The 20702-nt window shown below is 42.0% G+C and overlaps 3 protein-coding genes across 3 annotated transcripts in view; 2 read left to right on the top strand and 1 right to left on the bottom strand.

Annotated features, from left to right (window-relative positions):
- The window catches only part of LOC146635014 (cell adhesion molecule CEACAM5-like), a 152926-nt gene extending 149619 nt beyond the window's left edge, over window positions 1-3307 (bottom strand). The window contains exons 1-3 of the mRNA XM_085350011.1: window positions 3238-3307; window positions 2313-2648; window positions 1567-1896 (exon numbers count right to left, since the gene is read on the bottom strand). Of these exons, the coding sequence (XP_085206137.1) occupies window positions 1567-1896; window positions 2313-2648; window positions 3238-3307 (736 nt within the window). The remainder of the gene's footprint in view (window positions 1-1566; window positions 1897-2312; window positions 2649-3237) is intronic.
- Window positions 3308-8726: 5419 nt separating this feature from the next.
- LOC146635013 (uncharacterized) lies at window positions 8727-11888 on the top strand. Its single transcript, XM_085345057.1, has 3 exons — window positions 8727-8861; window positions 10685-11020; window positions 11601-11888. The coding sequence occupies exons 1-3, from the start codon at window positions 8801-8803 to the stop codon at window positions 11852-11854; spliced, it is 651 nt and encodes a 216-aa protein (XP_085201183.1). The 5' UTR covers window positions 8727-8800; the 3' UTR covers window positions 11855-11888.
- A 6409-nt stretch (window positions 11889-18297) lies between these two features.
- On the top strand, window positions 18298-20102 carry LOC146635012 (butyrophilin subfamily 2 member A1-like). Its single transcript, XM_085350010.1, has 3 exons — window positions 18298-18477; window positions 19383-19715; window positions 19954-20102. The coding sequence occupies exons 1-3, from the start codon at window positions 18417-18419 to the stop codon at window positions 20100-20102; spliced, it is 543 nt and encodes a 180-aa protein (XP_085206136.1). The 5' UTR covers window positions 18298-18416.
- Window positions 20103-20702: the final 600 nt, after the last annotated feature.

Genomic DNA, 20702 nt, shown 5'->3' with positions numbered 1-20702 from the left:
AACTGCCAGCTTAGTTTGATTTGATCTAAACCTGACAGAGTGACAGCAGCCGTCCTCTCTCTGTAACAGCAACAACATGCAGGGAGTCTGCTCAGCTACACATGGATTAAACTCTACGGTTAAACTATCAGGACATAATAGAAGTCAGTGAATTAATAAATAACAAACTAGCTCAGCTGGAGTCTCACATTGTCACAGATGAGGATGATAACACTGACTCCAGAGTGAGCAGGACACATCTGTGCTAAAGAAAATTGATGGAGGCCATCTGAGTGTGGGTGGATGCTGGACTCCAGCAGTCAGTCAGACGCTCGTCTCCATTCATGCGGTTTGATGCACTTCATATATATAAAGGGTAACTTGGTTGGATGGGACAGAGAGCTGTGACCATTGACCAGATCACAGGTACAGCAGAGTTTTAGCCTGATGCTAAAGAAGCACGTTTTCAAACACATGATGATTTACTTTTCAAAAGTCTCAAGCCAAACATGACCCCTGACCCCACATGGTTGTTGTGGGCGATCGTGGCTCAAGAGTTGGGAGTTCGCCTTGTAATCGGAAGGTTGCCGGTTCGAGCCCCGGCTTGGACAGTCTCGGTCGTTGTGTCCTTGGGCAAGACACTTCACCCGTTGCCTACTGGTGGTGGTCAGAGGGCCCGGTGGCGCCAGTGTCCGGCAGCCTCGCCTCTGTCAGTGCGCCCCAGGGTGGCTGTGGCTACAATGTAGCTTGCCATCACCAGTGTGTGAATGGGTGGATGACTGGATATGAAAAGCGCTTTGGAGTCCTTAGGGACTAGTAAAGCGCTATATAAATACAGACCATTTACCATTTAAAGATGTGGTGGGAGCTAAAGAAAGATTGGAAATTATATCCATGAATTGTCACATCAGCCAGTGTGTGCTCCAGCCGTGCTGGAATAGTGCAAACGTGCTTTTGTTTTGTTCTGGTTGTTTCAAAGCAGGACGGTGACTGTTCTTTGGGTGAGATCACGTGTTTCCTGTGTAATCTAAGTTTCATGTTTACAGACGAGTTAGAGAGCAAGAGAAGAAGAGACGGATTCATAAATGTCTTTGTTTCTGCTCTAACCAAACAATGCTGCTCTACAACTCTAGACTACCAGCCACAAAGACAACAGCTGGAGAAACATCTGTCTACCTCTGACATCCACCAGCTCATCCATACAACAAACCGAGACATCAACAACCAGGAAGCAGCTTCACCTCAGGGGTGATCGTGGCTCAAGAGTTGGGAGTTCGCCTTGTAATCGGAAGGTTGCTGGTTCGAGCCCCGGCTCCGACAGTCTCGGTTGTTGTGTCCTTGGGCAAGACACTTCACCCGTTGCCTATTGGTGGTGGTCAGAGGGCCCGGTGGCGCCAGTGTCCAGCAGCCTCGCCTCTGTCAGTGCGCCCCAGGGTGGCTGTGGCTACAATGTAGCTGCCATCACCAGTGTGTGAATGTGTGGATGACTGGATGTGAAAAGCGTTTTGGGGTCCTTAGGGACTAGTAAAGCGCTATACAAATACAGGCCATTTACCTCTGATCACACACTCAACTCTACTCACTCACCTGGAGGAACACTCAAGTAGACGATACTGATGATCTTCAATGAGCTGGTTCTTTCATTGAGGACACGACACATGTATGTTCCAGTGTCATTGATCCTCACATCCTTCAGAATCAAAGACACGTCTCCATACTTCATCTGTCTTTCCTGCAGATCCACCCGGTTCTTAAAAGATGGATGCTGGTGATCTGTAACAAAGCGACCAGCCTGGTACAAAAGCACAAATCCTGGCTTGTCAGTTCTGCTCCATACTACACTTCTGATCTTCTTGGTTGGAACTCGACATGTCAGAGTGACGTCCTGTCCAGACTCAGCTGTGATGATCTTTGGCTCTGAAAGAGGAAACAACACAGAGCAGAGAGGTTAAAGGTCAAAGTACAACTATGATCAGAATGATTGACTTTAAATATTTTGTTTATTTCCTTTGACATTTGAGTTTTTAGTCATGTTGGATTTAATGAACCTCTGAACATCCAGCAGGTCACCAGTGACCCACTGAGGGGGAATTTTAGCCTCATGCTAAACATGCAAAGTGTCAGAAACTACAAGATGTTAGCTTCCACAGAACAACAACATGTGCTGATAATAAGTAAGAACAAGTCAACTCTAGACTACCAGCCACAAAGACAACAGCTGGAAACATCTGTCTACCTCTGACATCCACCAGCTCATCCATACAACAAGCACACATCAACAACCAGGAAGCAGCTTCACCTCTGATCACACACACTCAGCTCTACTCACTCACCTGGAGGAACGACAGCCAGGTGGATGATGCTGGGAATCTCCAATGAGTCTGTTTCTGCCATGAACACATGACACATGTATGTTCCAGCGTCATTAATCGTCACGTTCTTCAGAATCAAAGACACGTTTCCATCCTTCATCTGTCTGTCCTGCAGATCCACCCGGTTCTTAAAAGATGGATGCTGGTGTGTTGAATTAGAGAGACCATCCTGGTACAAAAGCACATAATCTGGCTTCAGGTCAGCGTTCTTCCAGTACACAACTATGATGTTGTTGTTTGGAGCTCGACATGGCAGAGTGACGTCCTGTCCAGACTCAGCTGTGATGTTTTTCTGCTCTGAAAGAGGAAACAACACAGAGCAGAGAGGTTAAAGGTCAAAGTACAACTATGATCAGAATAATTGACTTTAAATATTTTGTTTATTTCCTTTGACATTTGAGTTTTTAGTCATGTTGGATTTAATGAACCTCTGAACATCCAGCAGGTCACCAGTGACCCACTGAGGGGGAATTTTAGCCTCATGCTAAACATGCAAAGTGTCAGAAACTACAAGATGTTAGCTTCCACAGAACAACAACATGTGCTGATAATAAGCGAACATAATGTGTGAGAGAAAGCAGCCTCTCATTATAAGACACTGAGTCTCTGCATGCTGCCTTTATGGAGCTACAGCTGTTTGTATACACTGAACAAAAAGCTTTGTAGCTGCATCCTGACTCCTGACACTACAACACATCACACTGACACACACATTACACTTCTTTGTCTCTGTCACAGCTGGATTACAGATGTTTCCACGTGTCCACACAGACAAACTAAATCCATATTATTATCATTGTTATTATTATTCTTAACAACATGTAAACTAGTCGATGCTGGTCTATTGTCAGATAAACTCAGTTTAGTTTCTAACTGTAAACCTCACCTGCAGAGACGAACACGACGACGACAGCAAACAGCAAAGCGGAGCAGCGTGATGCAGTTACGGCAGACATTTCCGTGTCATTATTACTGATCATCCAGCGCTTCTTTGATTTGTTCTGAAGTCTAAATCTGTCGCTAATTTCAGCGAACAACTGAACCTGAGTTTAAAACCTGATGAGATTCAATTACATTTAAGGTTTAAAAAAAGCTGAAAGATTTAAGCAACTGACTCCACACTTCCGATTTAACTACTACTACTCAGTTTTGCCGACTCCTCGGTAAGGGAAATTTCTATTGGCTGTCCTAAAATTCGCTAGAAGTCGTTAAATGACGTCATCACCCAATTTGAATAATTGTAACAGATCCTGTAGGAGAGAGAAATGACATCGTGGAAGAGACAAAGTCAGTTAAAAACACCCTAAAAGAACTTACTACACATTTAGAACTGCAACCTTTTCATGGCACAACTCCAACCCTCCTTGTTTATGATTGGAATCAGTGCATCGATTTATTTTAGACAAAAACAATGTTGTACATCTAGCGCTGCTCCAGTCAGAACGGCAGCGTCGCTCATGAGAGATTCATTTGCAGTTTGGACCGTAGGGTGAACATCTGTTCTGGCCATGTACTGTGCAATTTTTGAGTCGTGCGACGGTTTTGGGGATCGGCCGAGTTTCGCCTTCATCGTGTGTCGTGCATCGTGTAGTATACGTGGGGTAACGAGAAGCGATTAACACTTCACGACCATCAATCGGGAGGATTTCAAACCTGTTTGAAGTCCTCTCGGCCGTCGTGAGGGTGTCTCCGCAGCCTCTCACACTGCGCACGCGCAAACACAGAAACGTTAGCGAACAGACGGAGCAGCACGTGCAGTGCAGCGTGTGATCTGGACACAAGCGATGGAGGCACAACTTGTAGAACTTTAGAAAGCTCATCCGAGCCCTTTCCATGTGGCCTCACAAAATCATCACGACCACAACAACCGTGAAAATAGTTGGATCTACACTGCTGCTCAATCACAGCTGCCTGATCATGTTTTTCATTAGCAATTCAGCAAAGTTGATGGTGGTGTGTGTCTGTGTGAGTGAAAGACGGAGAGGGAGTGAGCGACAGATTTTGTGTTATAAGCTTCATGTTATGGACGCACAGTGTGAGCTCTCAGGTCGCATCTGAGCATCGGGCGGTATAGTGTGAGACCTTCTTCTGAACTTCTAACCCCTGCGAGTCAATCGTGCAGTTTGAGCAGAAGCTGAACAACACGACTGAAAAAATCGCACAGTGTGAGCCCAGCTTAAACGGTGTCTGAAAAGTCGCTAAATATTGCGACAAAGTCGCTAAGTTGGCAACACCGCTACTACTACCTCTTCCGCAATGATGTGTTTTCCTCTGATTGGGAGAAAAGAAAGGGGAGTGTACGTTATGATTCGATTGTCTGTCTGAGATTGTCATTGTTACGGTTCTAAATAAAGTTTATTTAAAAACTACGACTACCTCTTCCTCTATCTTTTTATCGCGGTGCGCAGACAACTTCAGGTGCCTTAGTGGATCGGAACAGCTTTTTCTCATATTAACAGCAGTTGCTCTCGAAAACCCAAATATTGTCCTATTAATTACATCACCTGTATTCCTCTGAAATATTTATTTTACCTTTAACTGAATACAATTCTTCTGTTATTCAAATCTGAGTATTTGTTGCTTTCCTGTTATTTACCACATTCTAACATTATATGTTCAAATGTCTCCTCTTGTCCACAGAATTCACAATTCCCTGTGTCATGCTTGTTCATATTTTTAACATGAATATTATATATATATATATATATATATATATATATATATATATATATATATATATATATATATATATATCAGCCCTCTTACCTTGTGTAGTAAATGAAAATCAGGAGTTCTTTGTATAACCATGGTGGTAAAACTGAAAATGATACTGCTGAACTAATACTTTTCTTACTAATTCCTTTCTAACGTATTTTTCCCTGTAATTTAACCAAAACTTCCTGTTGATTCCCTTTATTTTTCTTGTTTTTGACAAGGTTTAACTATATCATGTGCTATGTGTTTTTCACCATGTCCCTTTAACTTTGCCCAGTAAGTTAAAGCTGATGTCTTCTTATTTCTAACAATAGTTCCTTCATTTCGACTTGCAATTGAAACATTTTAATGGCCCCAAAACACAACCTCAACACTTGATACTGGGTTTTATCCAAGTGATTTAACAATCTTTTAGCTGCTGAGCCATAGACCAGACATACATAATCCATGATCTAATGACACTTATATATAAAGCTTTTCATGTTGTTTTTTCTGCAACCCATTCGCTGCTTTTGAAACATGTAAAATATTCAAAACCTTTTTAGATTTCTCAGTCATTTCCCCAATATGTGTTTTCCATGTAAGCCTTTTAATCAAAACTAATCACACGAGCCAAGGTGTGAGAATGAAGAGAGGCAGAGAGGAAAGGGCGATGGTTTTATGAAATCCAAAGCAAAGTGGTGGAAATGAGAAGTACAGGACGAAACAGGAGAGTGGAGACGGTTATATCTCGACTGAGATTCGGACACACTGGTTTAAATAGCACATTTTTAATAAGTAAACACTGTACAGAGGAGTGTGACTGCAGTAGGGAACAGGAAACAATAGAACATGTTTTATTGCATTGTCAGAAGTATGATATGGAAAGGAGACAACTGCTCAAAAAGCTGGACGATACGAAAGTGAAGTTGGACTTGATTGATTGTTTCGCATGAGCTCTATAAGTGAAAGTTATCAGGCTGTATTTTGGTTTTTAAGGCATTTGTTCGGAAAGATTTACATTATTATTATTATTTATTTATGTCATTTCGGTCCAAACTCCACACCAGTTGGTGGCGGTAATGCACCATTTTGCCGCCAATAAACCCTATACAGAAGAAGAAGAAGAAGTCGAAAGCGTAGCCTCTGCATGAGCGTCTCAGACACAGATTCGTAGTCAGTGACTTTCAGCTTTATTTAAACCTTAAATGTAATCTGATGTGTTCAGGTTTAAACTCAGGTTTAGTTGTTCAGTGAAAATACTAGTGATGGGCATGAAGCTTCATGAAGCACTGAAGCTTTTCATCCAATTGGTTCATCCCAGCGCAAAGCTTCATTTGCTCTAGTAGGACACCTACTGGACGTAAAAATATTAGTTGGCATGAATTTGAAGAGTGTGGCCTTTTGCACACAGCCTGTAAATGTCAACAACAAAAGGAGTGTGTAAAACATCTATATTGTAGTGATGGCAGTATACTGTGTATATTTATGCTGGCAGTATGGAAAATGATTATTTGGAAATGCTTGAAATGGAAATGATCATTTACTGTGAGGTGAGGTGTGGTTGGGGTGTGGACAGTGGTTGTGCTTTTGTAACGTTGAGGTATGGACAGCTACAGGCTTTGAGCCTCAGTCCTGCCTGTTCACATTTTATTCAGTAAAAACTAAATTTTCACTGCTTTTATAACCTTTATTGGGGAGAACATAGCTAGGATTTAATGATTTAACACATCTTTTGAATCCTTTGTCCTCCACAATGCTAAATGGCTGTGAGTCCTCAATCACCATGCTGACCAGGTCTTCATCTATTTGAGATTGTTCTCCTGAGGAAAGACAATAAAGATAAAGCACAAATATAAATATCACACACGTAACTTATAACAGCTGTATAATATTGTTATATCATTTAGTAACATTACTGCATGCTATATTATCATGGCATTTGATGGCTCACCTGGTCTTGCTCCACAATCGGTGTTCCCCTTATTCTCATGCAAAGCTCTGTAGTGCCTAAGCATGGATGAGGTGTTGTTGTTATATCCCAGCTCCCTGGCACATAGCAAACACTTCACCTTGTACAAAAGTACAGACAGCTTAACATAAATTGTATTGCACCATCAGTATTATGAAAATACATCTTCTGTAGAAATCTACATACCTTGTTGGGAGGATCCATCCATCCATCCATCGTCATCCGCTTTATCCGAGGCCGGGTCGCGGGGGCAGCAGCCTAAGCAAAGAGGCCCAGACCTCCCTCTCCCCAGCCACCTCCTCCAGCTTATCCGGGGGAATACCAAGGCGTTCCCAGGCCAGCCGAGAGATATAATCTCTCCAGCGTGTCCTGGGTCTGCCCCGGGGCCTCCTCCCGGTGGGACATGCCTGGAACACCTCACCCAGGAGGCGCCCAGGGGGCATCCTTGTCAGATGCCCGAACCACCTCAGCTGGCTCCTTTCGATGTGGAGCAGCAGCTGCTCTACTCTGAGCCCCTCCCGGATGGCCGAACTTCTCACCCTATCTCTAAGGGAGAGGCCAGCCACCCTTCGGAGGAAGCTCATTTCTGCCGCTTGTATCCGCGATCTCGTTCTTTCGGTCACTACCCACAGCTCGTGGCCATAGGTGAGGGTAGGGACGTAGATCGACCGGTAAATTGAGAGCTTCGCTTTTACACTCAGCTCCCTCTTCACCACGACGGACCGGTGCAGCGTCCGCATTACTGCAGCTGCAGCCCCAATCCGTCTGTCGATCTCCGGCTCCCTTCTCCCATCACTCGCGAACAAGACCCCGAGATACTTGAACTCCTCCACTTGGGGCAGGAACTCATCCCCGACCCGGAGTGGGCACTCCACCCTTTTCCGGCTGAGAACCATGGCCTCAGATTTGGAGGTGCTGATCCTCATTCCCGCTGCTTCACACTCGGCCTCGAACCGTTCCAGTGCGAGCTGGAGGCCCTCACCCGATGAAGCCAACAGAACCACATCATCTGCAAAAATCAGAGATGAGATTCTGAGGCCACCAAAGCGAAAGCCCTCCGCCACTTGGCTGCGCCTAGAAATCCTGTCCATAAAAATTATGAACAGAACCGGAGACAAAGGGCAGCCCTGGCGGAGCCCATCACCCACCGGGAACGAGTCCGACTTATTGCCGGCAATGCGAACCAAGCTCTTGCAACGGTTGTATAGGGATCGAATGGCCCGTAGCAATGGGCCAGACACCCCATACTCCCGCAACACCTCCCACAGGACACCCCGAGGGACACGGTCGAATGCCTTCTCCAAGTCCACAAAACACATGTAGACTGGTTGGGCAAACTCCCATGCACCCTCAAGTTTGTTGGGAGGAATAAGATCAAAATGTTCCCACACAGGGGAGGACATCCTCCTCTTCTTAGCTGGCTCCATTCTCTCCTGACTTTCTCTCCTCACTCTCAGAAACCTCCAAACTCTCACTAACCGCAACTCTCCATCAAACACCCACATTTTGAATGAAGTCTGAGGGGTTTATATCGCTGTCATAGCTCGCGGCAAAGTTCAAACCACTTCATGAACCAGTCACGTGGTACAGCGAGGCTTCGGACGTCATCATTTTCAGCTCCTCCCATAAATGAAGCAAGCCTCGATACGCGCATCGCGGAAACGCCCCCTCCATTACTCGACACACGCTTCGAAGCCTCGATACAGAACGTCCCATCACTAGGAAATGCCAACAGACTCAGAACAAACTAAGAGTCAGATCGGCAGAAACAGAGATCACGGACATGTCTGCTGTAACTGCAACGCTCTGCTCCACGCTGATGTTTGTCGTGTTCGTCTCTGCAGGTGAGGTTTACCTGTTTTAAGCCCAAATATATCTGACGCTGACATAAAGACGATTAAATAGTATCAGCCTCTTTATATGTTAACAAAATTTCGTAAAGAATTACTTTCATATGGATTCAGTTTGTCTGTGTGTGACGGAGACAAGAGGCTGAGTGGACACTTAGCATCTGTGTGGACAGGAAGTGTCCCACTGTAGCGACCGCACGCGCCGGAGCACGCGCAGTAGTGAAGTGCGGGTCGATCCTGAAATATCGATTCCTCCGATACCAATCATTTATGTTCTAGAATCGATTCTCACATTAAAATATCGATATTTTAGTAATTTAGGGTACATTTGTAGTTTATCATTAACAGGAACACAGTGGGAAGAAGCTATAACATTCGGATTGTCTACATTCAAAGGAACTACTTCCTCTTCCGCCTCTCATAGTCATGTGCGAAATATGGCTGTATAAATGTATGGCTGATATGGCCAATATTATAGTTATTATATTAATCATTCTAAGTTATTACAGCAGTGAGTTTGAACTCTCAAATCAAATCACTTCTGTTGTCACGTCACATGTGCAGGTACACTGGTACAGCACATGTGCGTGAACTCTGTGTCAAATACTGAGCTTCAGTAAAGACTCAAGTTGCAGTTATTATGTCCTATCACCTTAAATCTTCACTCGAAGACACTCAAGTATCTGTGACAGTGTATATGTAGGTGTATTATATTTAACCTCCTAAGACCCGAACTCTTCCATAACATGCATTTTTAATTTCTCTTTGATATCTGGGCACATTGAGGCCTGATGAATGTAAAAGCAGAGAATTATCAGATTTTTTTTTCACCTTATTTTTGTTTTTAAGAACAATAAGAGCCACGTATGAGGATATTCGTTTAAAATATTTGACAGAACAGTGGCAGTATAACGTCCTCGTACGTGGATATCAGGCCCATGCAGAGCAAAATTGAGTATTTTGGTCTAAATAACCCAAAATGTGATGTCCACATATGTGGACGGCAGGTCCTAGGAGGATAAGAGACAAATGTGCCTTCAGTATGTTGGCATTACTAAATTTGGCTCAATGCTTACATATATGTGTAAAAAGTAAACGTACGAGCTGTGATAACTGTTTCTGATAGAATGAAGAGTAGACTGATATATGAAATATTCCTTTATTGGGTGAGAAAATCAGACCATGTCATAACTGCTTTAAGTCATACAGAATAGAAATCAGAGCCTTAAACAGGCTGACTTCTGCTAAATGGGTCAAACTGGGCAGAAAGTCTACAAACACATAACATCCTTATAGAATATGATGTAACATTATAGATCAACTTACCTCAGAATATATAAAGCATATAAACAATTACAGCAATATGATGCAACAAACACAGCAGTACTACTGATCCAAAATACTCAAAGCTTCATAGAACTGAAACAAACATTGATTTTTATATGCAGCTACAAAGCTTTTTGTTCAGTGTATACAAACAGCTGTAGCTCCATAAAGGCAGCATGCAGAGACTCAGTGTCTTATAATGAGAGGCTGCTTTCTCTCACACATTATGTTCACTTATTATCAGCACATGTTGTTGTTCTGTGGAAGCTAACATCTTGTAGTTTCTGACACTTTGCATGTTTAGCATGAGGCTAAAATTCCCCCTCAGTGGGTCACTGGTGACCTGCTGGATGTTCAGAGGTTCATTAAATCCAACATGACTAAAAACTCAAATGTCAAAGGAAATAAACAAAATATTTAAAGTCAATCATTCTGATCATAGTTGTACTTTGACCTTTAACCTCTCTGCTCTGTGTTGTTTCCTCTTTCAGAGCAGAAAAACATCACAGCTGAGTCTGGACAGGACGTCACTCTGACATGTCGAGCTCCAAACAACAACATCACAGCTGTGCACTGGAAGAACGCTGACCTGAAGCCAGAATATGTGCTTTTGTACCAGGCTGGTCTCTCTGATCCAACACACTTGCATCCATCTTTTAAGAACCGGGTGGATCTGCAGGACAGACAGATGAAGGATGGAGACGTGTCTTTGATTCTGAAGAACGTGACGATTAATGATGCTGGAACATACGAGTGTCATGTGTTCATGGCAGAAACAGACTCATTGGAGATTCCCAGCATCATCCACCTGGCTGTTGTTCCTCCAGGTGAGTGAGTAGAGTTGAGTGTGTGTGTGATCAGAGGTGAAGCTGCTTCCTGGTTGTTGATGTGTGTTTGTTGTATGGATGAGCTGGTGGATGTCAGAGGTAGACAGATGTTTCTCCAGCTGTTGTCTTTGTGGCTGTTTGTTTGTTTGTTTTTTACTTACGGTACAGAGTCATTAATGTCTGAGCGAACTATGTTACTTTCTGTGTCAGACTCTCTTTTTACCTGGTTAAATCACCATGGTGACTAATGTTAAAAACATAACCTGGTCATGTCCAGCATGTGTTCAGTGTGATGTCGATTCTCTGCTGGGGGAAAATGTTTCATATGTGCAGCTTTTTAAACCGTATCTCACTAAAACCACTGAGTGTAACATCAGACTCACAGAGTTTTAATTTAGTGATGTGTAAAACGTGTAAATGTTTCGTACTGGATTCTAATCTATTGCCCAGGCTGCTGACGTTAAAGCTACTAGAGGATAAATTATAAGCTTCATCAGGATATTTATCCCCAAGAATACATTTTAAATCCAATTAATTTCATTTGATCAGTTGACACCTCACACCTGTTTCTCACCTGCAGGTCCGACAGGAGGACGCACAGAGGACGGAGGGAAGGAGGATGGAGGAAAGGAAGGCAGAGGGGAGGAGGATGGACCTGTTGGATTGGCAGTTTCTGCTGCGTTTCTTTGTGCCGCTGTGCTTCTTGTTGTCGGTGTTGTTAGGTTTTGGATACAAAGACGACTTCAATCTAAGACTTACGATGATCCAGAGATCACACAGCCTCTTACGTCTGCGCAGGAGGACAGTTACACAGATGACCTGAAGATAAATTAGAAATGAACCATCGTTAACATCCAGGTTAATTTCATTCAAATTAACTTTAAATTGAGCAGTTTTTTTGTGTTGGTTTAAAATATCAACCTCGTGTGGCCTTTTCTTCTTTAACTGCAGCACAGTGTGAAAAAGTTTGTATAACAAGCTTGTTTTAGGTGCTGTTATGAAACAAAAAATTCATGCAGCTGAACTGTAGATGTTTCTCTCTGACTCTGAACTGTGAACCTCGCCAGCTTCTATTCAGCTCCTGATGCAGGAAGATGAAGTGAACAATGTAAATGTCCTTAATGTGTCTTCATCTCTATGTCTCATCTTTACATTTATACCTGTGTAATGTTGTTTTTTATTATGGGTGTTTTTGTAACGTACAGAGGTGAAAGGTTTTCTTTATGTTCTTGCAGTTATGAAATTATGATCTTTATCTGTTTTGTGAACAGACTTCTGATTGGCTGTTTCATGTGATGAACCAGAAATAAATGATTCATGGTGATGTTGTTCGTCTGCTGCAGATTTCAGGCCTGACACGTCTTCTTTTCACCTCCACATGCACATCATGCTGCATTACACCAACATGCAAGTTGTTAGCTTGAGGATCACCTTGTAGCAAAAAAGCTATTTTATAACTGTACAGAATGGTGTTCATCAGTTTAATGCTGGATTGTGTTGCTGCACTAATCCTCAGTCAGAAGCCGTACATGCACCAGAACGTTTGTTTTGTATGCAATGTGACGGTGAATGAGGAGCAGACATTAAATGTTGTTTTTACAGCTCCAAATGTCAACAACAGTCACCTCAAGGTGCTTTATATTGTAAGGTCGACTCTACAATAATACATGATGTGGTTTGTGAAAAAGAAACATAATTGGCCTAAAACACTCACATAACAATCTTATAAAGTTTCATCACCCTGATTTTGTAAGCAAGCAAAAACTGCATGGTGCATTAAGGATTCTGAACAATTCCTAAATGCACCACAAGATGGCAGTCCAACACAAAGAGTAACAGTTCACAATGTAACGCCTGTTTACCACAGCTACAAGAAGTTCAGACATGGAAATGAACTACTAAACCAGGGGTGTCCAACTCCAGGCCGGTAGAGCCGCTGTCCTGCAGGTTGTAGAGCTCACCCTGGGTCACCACACCTGAATCAAATGATTAGGTCATCACCAGGCCTCTGAAGAACTTCAAAACATGTTGAGGGGGTAATTTAGCCATTTAAATCTGCTGTGTTGGATCAAGGACACATCTAAAACCTGCAGGACACCGGCCCCTGAGGCCTGGAGTTCGACACGCCTGAACAAGTGCAAGACACTATCAAGCCGACTACTGAGCCACGGTTACATTTTGAGAAGAAGAAAACAACTCAAAGGATCGATTACTCTAATCTGTGTGTTTGCATCCTGCTGTACCACTGATCATATTGATATCTGAACCTGTAACCAGTGATGTCCTTGCATCCATTTTGTTGTAGTTTTTGATACACAAATTTACATCAGTTTGTTCTGAACAAAGTTTACATCTGTTCAAAGTTTGGATGCCGATGATAATGTGGTGATTATGTGCTATAATATATATAATACACATATACTTCTCTGTTGACAAGAATATTATATTAGGTTATCTAATGTTGGCATAAAGCACAGCAAACCAAATGTGCAAAGTCACGAGTTTCCTTTATCAGTTATTTCTTGTTAAATTGGCCATTTTTCTCATACATTTCCGCTTTAATCTAGAAGAATTTGAGTCACATAAATAAATTGCTTATTTGCTGGTTCATCCTTTGAGTTAGGTGCCTTTTTATGCTTTTTAATGATTCATATCTCAGTGTTTTTAAAAACATCTTTTATTTAAAGGACAAAGGCACACAGCGTTACAGAGACTTGAACACTTTTACACGGTTTATTCACCTTTATGCTTGTGCATCATGTCTCTCTCTCTCTCTCTCTCTCTCTCTCCCCACAGGTCGCAACATCCTGCTGAAATAGGGAAGGCATGATTAGATGATGGAGGACGGTGTGTGGAGCATCCCCTGGCACCACACCCCACTGCTCCACCCCTCCCCTGCAGCTGAGCCACAAACCACGCCCACCACAATGACATATTACTCCGGTAGCTGGACCCATAAAGATGACTCAGCACACAAAGGCTCGTAACTAAAAGAGTTTTATTACAAGGAAAAGACTTAATAAGGGTTTATGATTGGAGAGGCTGAGTGACTTCAGTGTGAGAGGAGCATGGGAGCTCTGTCAGAGATGACATACGTTGGTAACTACTGTAGTCAACAGGATAAGTAAAGATATCATCACACATCAAAAACACATAGAAACAGCAAAACTCACTTTTGGCACAAAACTAGCAGGTGTGCGACTGCAGGAATCTAGATTTTGACTTATCCAGGTAATTATTGGTTAACACCGGGTTTTCTACGAAGGTGGTTCACTTTGAGGTAAATCATCATGGTGACACATGCTGCGACACTAACCTGCTCTGGTGCTTTTTATTCATTATTATTCCTTTAGAATTTAGAATGAGGTGGGTATTTATTACTACTGTACAAACATAATTGAGCTTGACAGTCATGACGCATTCACAGCACTAACAGGCGCACGCCTCCCTCTAGTGGTCACATTAAGTTCAAACATAGAAAAAGTGTTGGCTACCTATAACATAGTCCTGGGGTCCCTTCCAGGCCATTCAACCCCCCACTCACACCTTGACCCACGTGACCTCAGTAACTCAGTTGACAGCAGGGTGGGTGAGCCACTCTCAGGACCACCGCCAACATCACAACCTCACTAGGAGTTAAACACCCGAGACTCTCCATCAGCTTTCAGAACTGAAGAGGTGAAGCATCCTCGTGACCATAAACAGAGGTCCAGTTGTCTTCAACTCAAACTCTTAAAAGTACCATGACCTGGATGATGGAGCATGAGGGAGTGCATGCATGGTTAGATAATAATGCTAACAGCTAACACTGTCACTGTGCTTTTCCCGTGTCCCGTGTTTCATGTCTAGTCACCTTGTCTCTGTGTTAAGCTTGTGTGTCTTGTGTCTGAGTCGGAGGTGTGTTTCCTCTTTTATTTTGATAGTTCTTATCCTGTGTGCAGTGTCTTGCTTCCCCTTGTCTCGTAAGGTCGGCTTAGTCCCAGCTGTGTTCCCCTCCTGTTTCCTGTCTCCTATTCCCCCTGTGTATATATGGTGTGTGTTTCCCTCAGTTTCTCAGGGAAACTGAGGGAAACACTTGGATTGTTTGCGTGTTTTCCTGTGTTTCTTGTGTTTCATATTTAGCTTTCCCCAGTCTGGGTTTCAGTTAGGTTTTTTCCTCTGTTCATCAAGTCTGGTTTTTGTTCATAGTATTTTTACAGCCAGAAATAAAGGCTCGCTTTTGCTATCTTTCACCCTTGTCTCCGTGTGCCTGCATTTGGGTGGACAATCACCTCACTCCATGCTATCTGCTTTGCCAGATGTGGCAAACACACTGTTAATTCTTACATAAAGTCAAGTATAAATAACATTTTTGTGTTATTTAGTTATTAAACAGCGAACATGACAAACTGAACCAGTATATGTTAATAATTAAAGCAGATCACATTGAAATTGACATGCTAGCTAGCATGTGGATGCTAGCCTCCATGTAAAATACAAAGACAGTTAATGAGCTGCTTCAACAGCTCACAGAAAGTTGTAGTTCTTGCATGTTATAATGTTATAATATCATAAATAGATCTTATTGTTTACAACACTCACATCCTCCATCTTTCTCTCGTTGCTCACATGTGCCACCCAGCCTCCACAATCTCTGATCAAGCTCCACTCGCCTGGGTAACTTTATATCATTTTGTAGGCTATCGGGCAGATTTACTAAGCAGAACAAATTGTTATTCAGGGTGATCTACTAACAATTCACTATGATTAAAAATAATTATAATTTATATAGAAAGATCCAGCCAGTTCAGTTGAGTTATTACTGGCACTGATTTAGGGCTTTCAGTGTGAGTTAAGGTTTTAAACGAGGCAATTCAAATCAATGAGAGGAAGCTGAAAGAGAAGCAATATGTTCATGATATCAGGGTTGGTTCTCTTGACAGAAATCACTGGGCACTGTGTGGACTGAGACTAAAGTGGAGCTCAGGATTTCTCCAAAGGAGAACTGCATTTTTACACATTTAATCCACCTTAAATGTGTGTGGAACAGCTGACCCAACTATTAGACAATAACATTTTGTGTGGCTTTCATTCACAAAGTGACTCTGAGCTTCTTTCATGAATCCAGGGGCTTTTTAATGTTAATGCTTTGCACTGTCAGTAACTCTGGCCCTAAATGTTTTCCAGTTTTGTGATGAAGAGATATTTTTACAGGCTGCTCTCATTTAAATATCATTTGCATAAAAACATCAGGGTACAAACACACTGTGTGCATTTTGGTTTCCACAGCAGACATCCTCCACCACATTTTTAATGAGACCTGTATAAAGTCATTCAGATTCTCAGCACACTTCTCTTTTTCTTTTTTTTCCAAGATATGTTTATTGAGCAATTCACATGCTTGTATGACAATGGGGTTTACAGCATCAGATAGTTGCTGTTTCTGTACATTTACATCACAGGCTCTTCTCTTTTTCTAAGTCCTTATCAGGTCACCTACCCACTGTGATGACATCCAAGTAAATGGAAACTGGTCAGGAAAAGGAGACTAAGTTGATGTAATAAGTTGCTGTGATTACAGCAGAACTGCCAGAGAAACATCATTAAAGGACTGAAATGTTTCTTGCAGCCAAATTATCTGCAGTCCTTTTTCCCTTTTTTACAATATTATGAACAATGTCCCACCAGGTGGTAGGGAGCTGCAGGACAGTGACACTGGTCCTGTCGATCCTTCAAAAGGACACAAAACCAAAGAGTCCAGATCACCAAACAGTCTGACCAGGAGAGTATTAGCCCCGCCCTCAACATCCTAAACCTGAACATCATGCTGTGCACCAGAGTTATGCTGACCAGTGTTCAATATGATTCTGATCAGAAACAGGGATACGAACTGGGAAGTGGATTAAGTGGGTTACTGGTTCCTGATGAATGTGATGTGCAGTTAGTGTGAAGCAAGTTTAATCTCTGAAAACACTTCATCTGAATTCATGACAAGCTGTCAGACTTTATGTGACATGATATAAAGCAGAAACAACCTAAAGCCGGAACAGGAAACATACTCCATTACTGTTTTGTATCTGGTCTGAAGTCCTGTGTGTCTTATATGTTAGATTCACATATTATCAGGACATCACTGCTCCAAGGCAGAATCAGTTAGATGGAGTCAGGTCTTTGCCAAAGGAACCACAAGTAATTCATGAGCAAATATGAAATAATAATATAATTATATAGATTAATGCATCGATCAGTTTTGCTGCGGTATTTGGGGCAGGGTCATGGGGGCAGCAGCCTAAGCAGAGACACCCAGACCTCCCTCTCCTTGGCCACCTCTTCCAGTGTCTCCGGGAGAACACCAAGGCATTTGCAGACCAGAGACCTGAGAGATATAATCTCTCAGGTCTTAATTAGTGCGATTGCAATAATATAATTTCCCAGGTGGAGGTACGTGCAGGGACTGCAGGTAGTTAAGCAAGTAACGTGATTTGATCCCCTACTCCTGTGTGCTGGGAGGGCCTCTGAGTCGAAAACACACCCGGAGTGTTTGCAGAGTATTTGGTTTTATTCAAAACAAAATACGTCAGTGAAACAAATTCCCATTTCTGACTTCAGGGATTTGTTTGTCTGTGAATGGATGTACAGGCTGGTTTGATCTGTATTTTTTTGCTACAGATGTCAGTTTGCCCACAATTTCTTTAATTTTATCTTTTGACTTTTCATTCTTGAGTGATTTACTTTTGTAAAATGTTTTGCTCACATGAAATGAAACTTAAATAAGTTCCTGCCGACCTCGCACTGTTTTTATCTGTGGATAATTTTCCATCCTGATGTTCAGAAGAGTGTTTGAGGGTTTCAGATCCTTCAGAACAACAGTAAGTGTTTAAAATGATGCCTTTCAGTTTCTTAGATAAGAAACAAAAGCTGTCAGACTTTATCTCTATATTTTTTAACTGTTTGATGCTGTATGTTCTGCTGCTTCTTTATTCCTCAAAAAAGTTCTATAGAACAGCTTTTATGGAGGTAAATACTGCTTCCTTCATAGTGCAATATCCATTTTTAGACAGAAAAAAATACAAAATATAAAATATATCAAATCTAAATGACATCCATTTAGATTTGATATATTTTATATTTTGTATATAATTGTTTCACCTTTTTTTAACGATGCACTTCATCGTCCAACTACAGTCCAACGTAACACATCACAACGTCACGTGGCTCAATTTCTTTAAGAGACAGGTCGTCCATTTTGAGATCGAGTGAACGGGTGACAGAAAATTTTTGATCTTTATTTAAACCTTAAATGTAATCTGATGTGTTCAGGTTTAAGCTCAGGTTCAGTTATTGAGTGAAAACACCAACAGACTCAGACATTTAGAACAAACTAAGAGTCAGATCGGCAGAAACAGAGAACACGGACATGTCTGCTGTAACTGCGTCACTCTGCTCCACGCTGATGTTTGTCCTGTTCGTCTCTGCAGGTGAGATTTACCTGTTAGAAACTAAGTTTTTAACAGAGTTTATATGTGAGATAACAAGGAATGAAGAGAATGAGCCTGGGTTACGCGTTAATGATATTCCCCAAGAATTATTTTTATATTATTTGGTTTGTGTCGGTCGGAGTGATGATGCTAAAGTCAGTTAGCAGCGCTGCTTTAAGGTGAAATAATTTATATGGATTCTGGCAGAAATATCACACAAGATATAAAAGACAGGACAAAGACACATTGTGAAATAGAGCCAGAGACCAAAGATAACTAATTATTAAATACTGAGGTGACCATCTCTGCATTTATTTCACTCACCATGTGATCCTATGTCTGTCCAATCTGTATGAAACTTTAAACAGTGAAATCAGTAACCAATAATCTATAACCTGCTGTGACTGGTCACACTGATCAAACATCACTGTCAGTGTGTTTAAAGATGGAGTTGGATGACCTCAGGTGGTAGAGCAGGTCTCTTACTAATTGCAGGGTTGATGGTTTGATTCCAGTCTGCGTGCCAAATATCTATGGGCAAGATGCTAACACCAGGTTGTGCTCAGAGAAATCCAGCAGACTAGGAATGTGTGTTAGATAGAAATCAGTGACACAGAAAAAAGTGCATGGGTGAATGAAGCAAGTTGTACAGAGCATGTTTGAGTAGGAAAGCACTACATAAGAACTAAATGTAGTTTAGTCTCTTGTAATGTCTAATGTTCTCCCTCTTCTTCAGCTCAGTGCTCCCTGAAGGGAGCAGCTGACACAAGAAGAAACACCATCAAAGATCATCATCTAATAACAGAAGACTGTCTTTTATTGTGTGTTTCTGATTGGCTGCTGTAGAAGTGAACAGCTGTACTTTGACCTTTAACCTCTCTGCTCTGTGTTGTTTCCTCTTTCAGACCAGAAAAACATCACAGCTGAGTCTGGACAGGACGTCACTCTGACATGTCGAGCTGCAAACAACAACATTAGAGCTGTAGAGTGGAGCAGAGCTGACCTGGGAGATGAACATCTGCTTTTGTACCGGGATGGGATGTTTGATCCAACCAACCAGCATCCATCTTTTAAGAACCGGGTGGATCTGCAGGACAGACAGATGAAGGATGGAGACGTGTCTCTGATTCTGAACAATGTGACGATTAATGATGCTGGAACCTACAGGTGTGGTGTCTTCATGGAAGAAACAAGAAGTGAACACATCACCATCATCCACCTTCATGTTGTTCCTCCAGGTGAGTGAGCAGAGTTGAGTGTGTGTGTGATCAGAGGTGAAGCTGCTTCCTGGTTGTTGATGTTTGTTTCTAAAGATGTTGTTGATGAGACTTTGTAGAAAGCAGCTGGTCTGAGTGATGTGATCAGAGTGCAGCAGATAATGTCTGACAGCAGTTTGAAGAGGAAATGGATTCTGTTCTGTTCTTCACTCATCACCTACCTGACAGCTGACACCTCACACCTGTTTCTCACCTGCAGGTCACACAGGAGGATCTGTTGGACTGAAAGTTGGTCTGTCAGTTCCTGCTGTACTTCTTGTTGCTGCTGTTGTTGGATCTTTATTCTACAGAAACCATAAAATAAAAAAACAGAGTCAGGAAACAAACCAGCTTCCAGCTGAACTGTGAGTCTTCTGTTGCTGTTCCCAGGATTCAATGCAGACATATCATGGCAACATCAGCAACATCTGACCAATCACACAGATGATTGTAGCTGAGCGGCTGATTTAAAATAAAAAAAGATTTGAAAAGCTTAGACATAAAACAGAAAAGTACCACAGCTGCTGGAGACAAGGCAGCTGAATGAGATCAAAAACAGTATATAGTAGTTTTTATTTTAATATTAAAAGCACTCTGTGAATATGTGAAAGCTTTACATGTATTGAACAGTAAGAATGGAAAAGAGAAAGAGCTGCTACATCAATAAAGTTGAACGTTTTGAAGGCAGGAAGAAAAGAGAAAAATGCCAAGTGTTTGAGTTAACAAATGTATCATAAGTTTATCTTTAACGAATTAGAGAAACCGTTATCATCAAGCAGCAAGAATCAAATGTAGGCTCAGTCCACTTGCTGTTGCTCTAAAGCCCACCAGTACAAACAGGTATCGCGATTTATATAAATGTTCATGAAACAACATATTGTTGTAAAATCTATGACGAGTGGATCCTAATTATGGAACAATACAATTCCCCACTTTGTGTTAAATGTCTCAAAATGACTTTGAACATAC

Source organism: Diplotaxodon limnothrissa, linkage group LG3 (assembly GCF_057381915.1).
Source record: "Diplotaxodon limnothrissa isolate DT_005_m linkage group LG3, D_limnothrissa_male_GT1.1, whole genome shotgun sequence".
Lineage (NCBI taxonomy): Eukaryota > Metazoa > Chordata > Actinopteri > Cichliformes > Cichlidae > Diplotaxodon > Diplotaxodon limnothrissa.
Note: the sequence above shows the minus strand (reverse complement) of the source record. Positions and strands in the feature narration are given on the sequence as shown.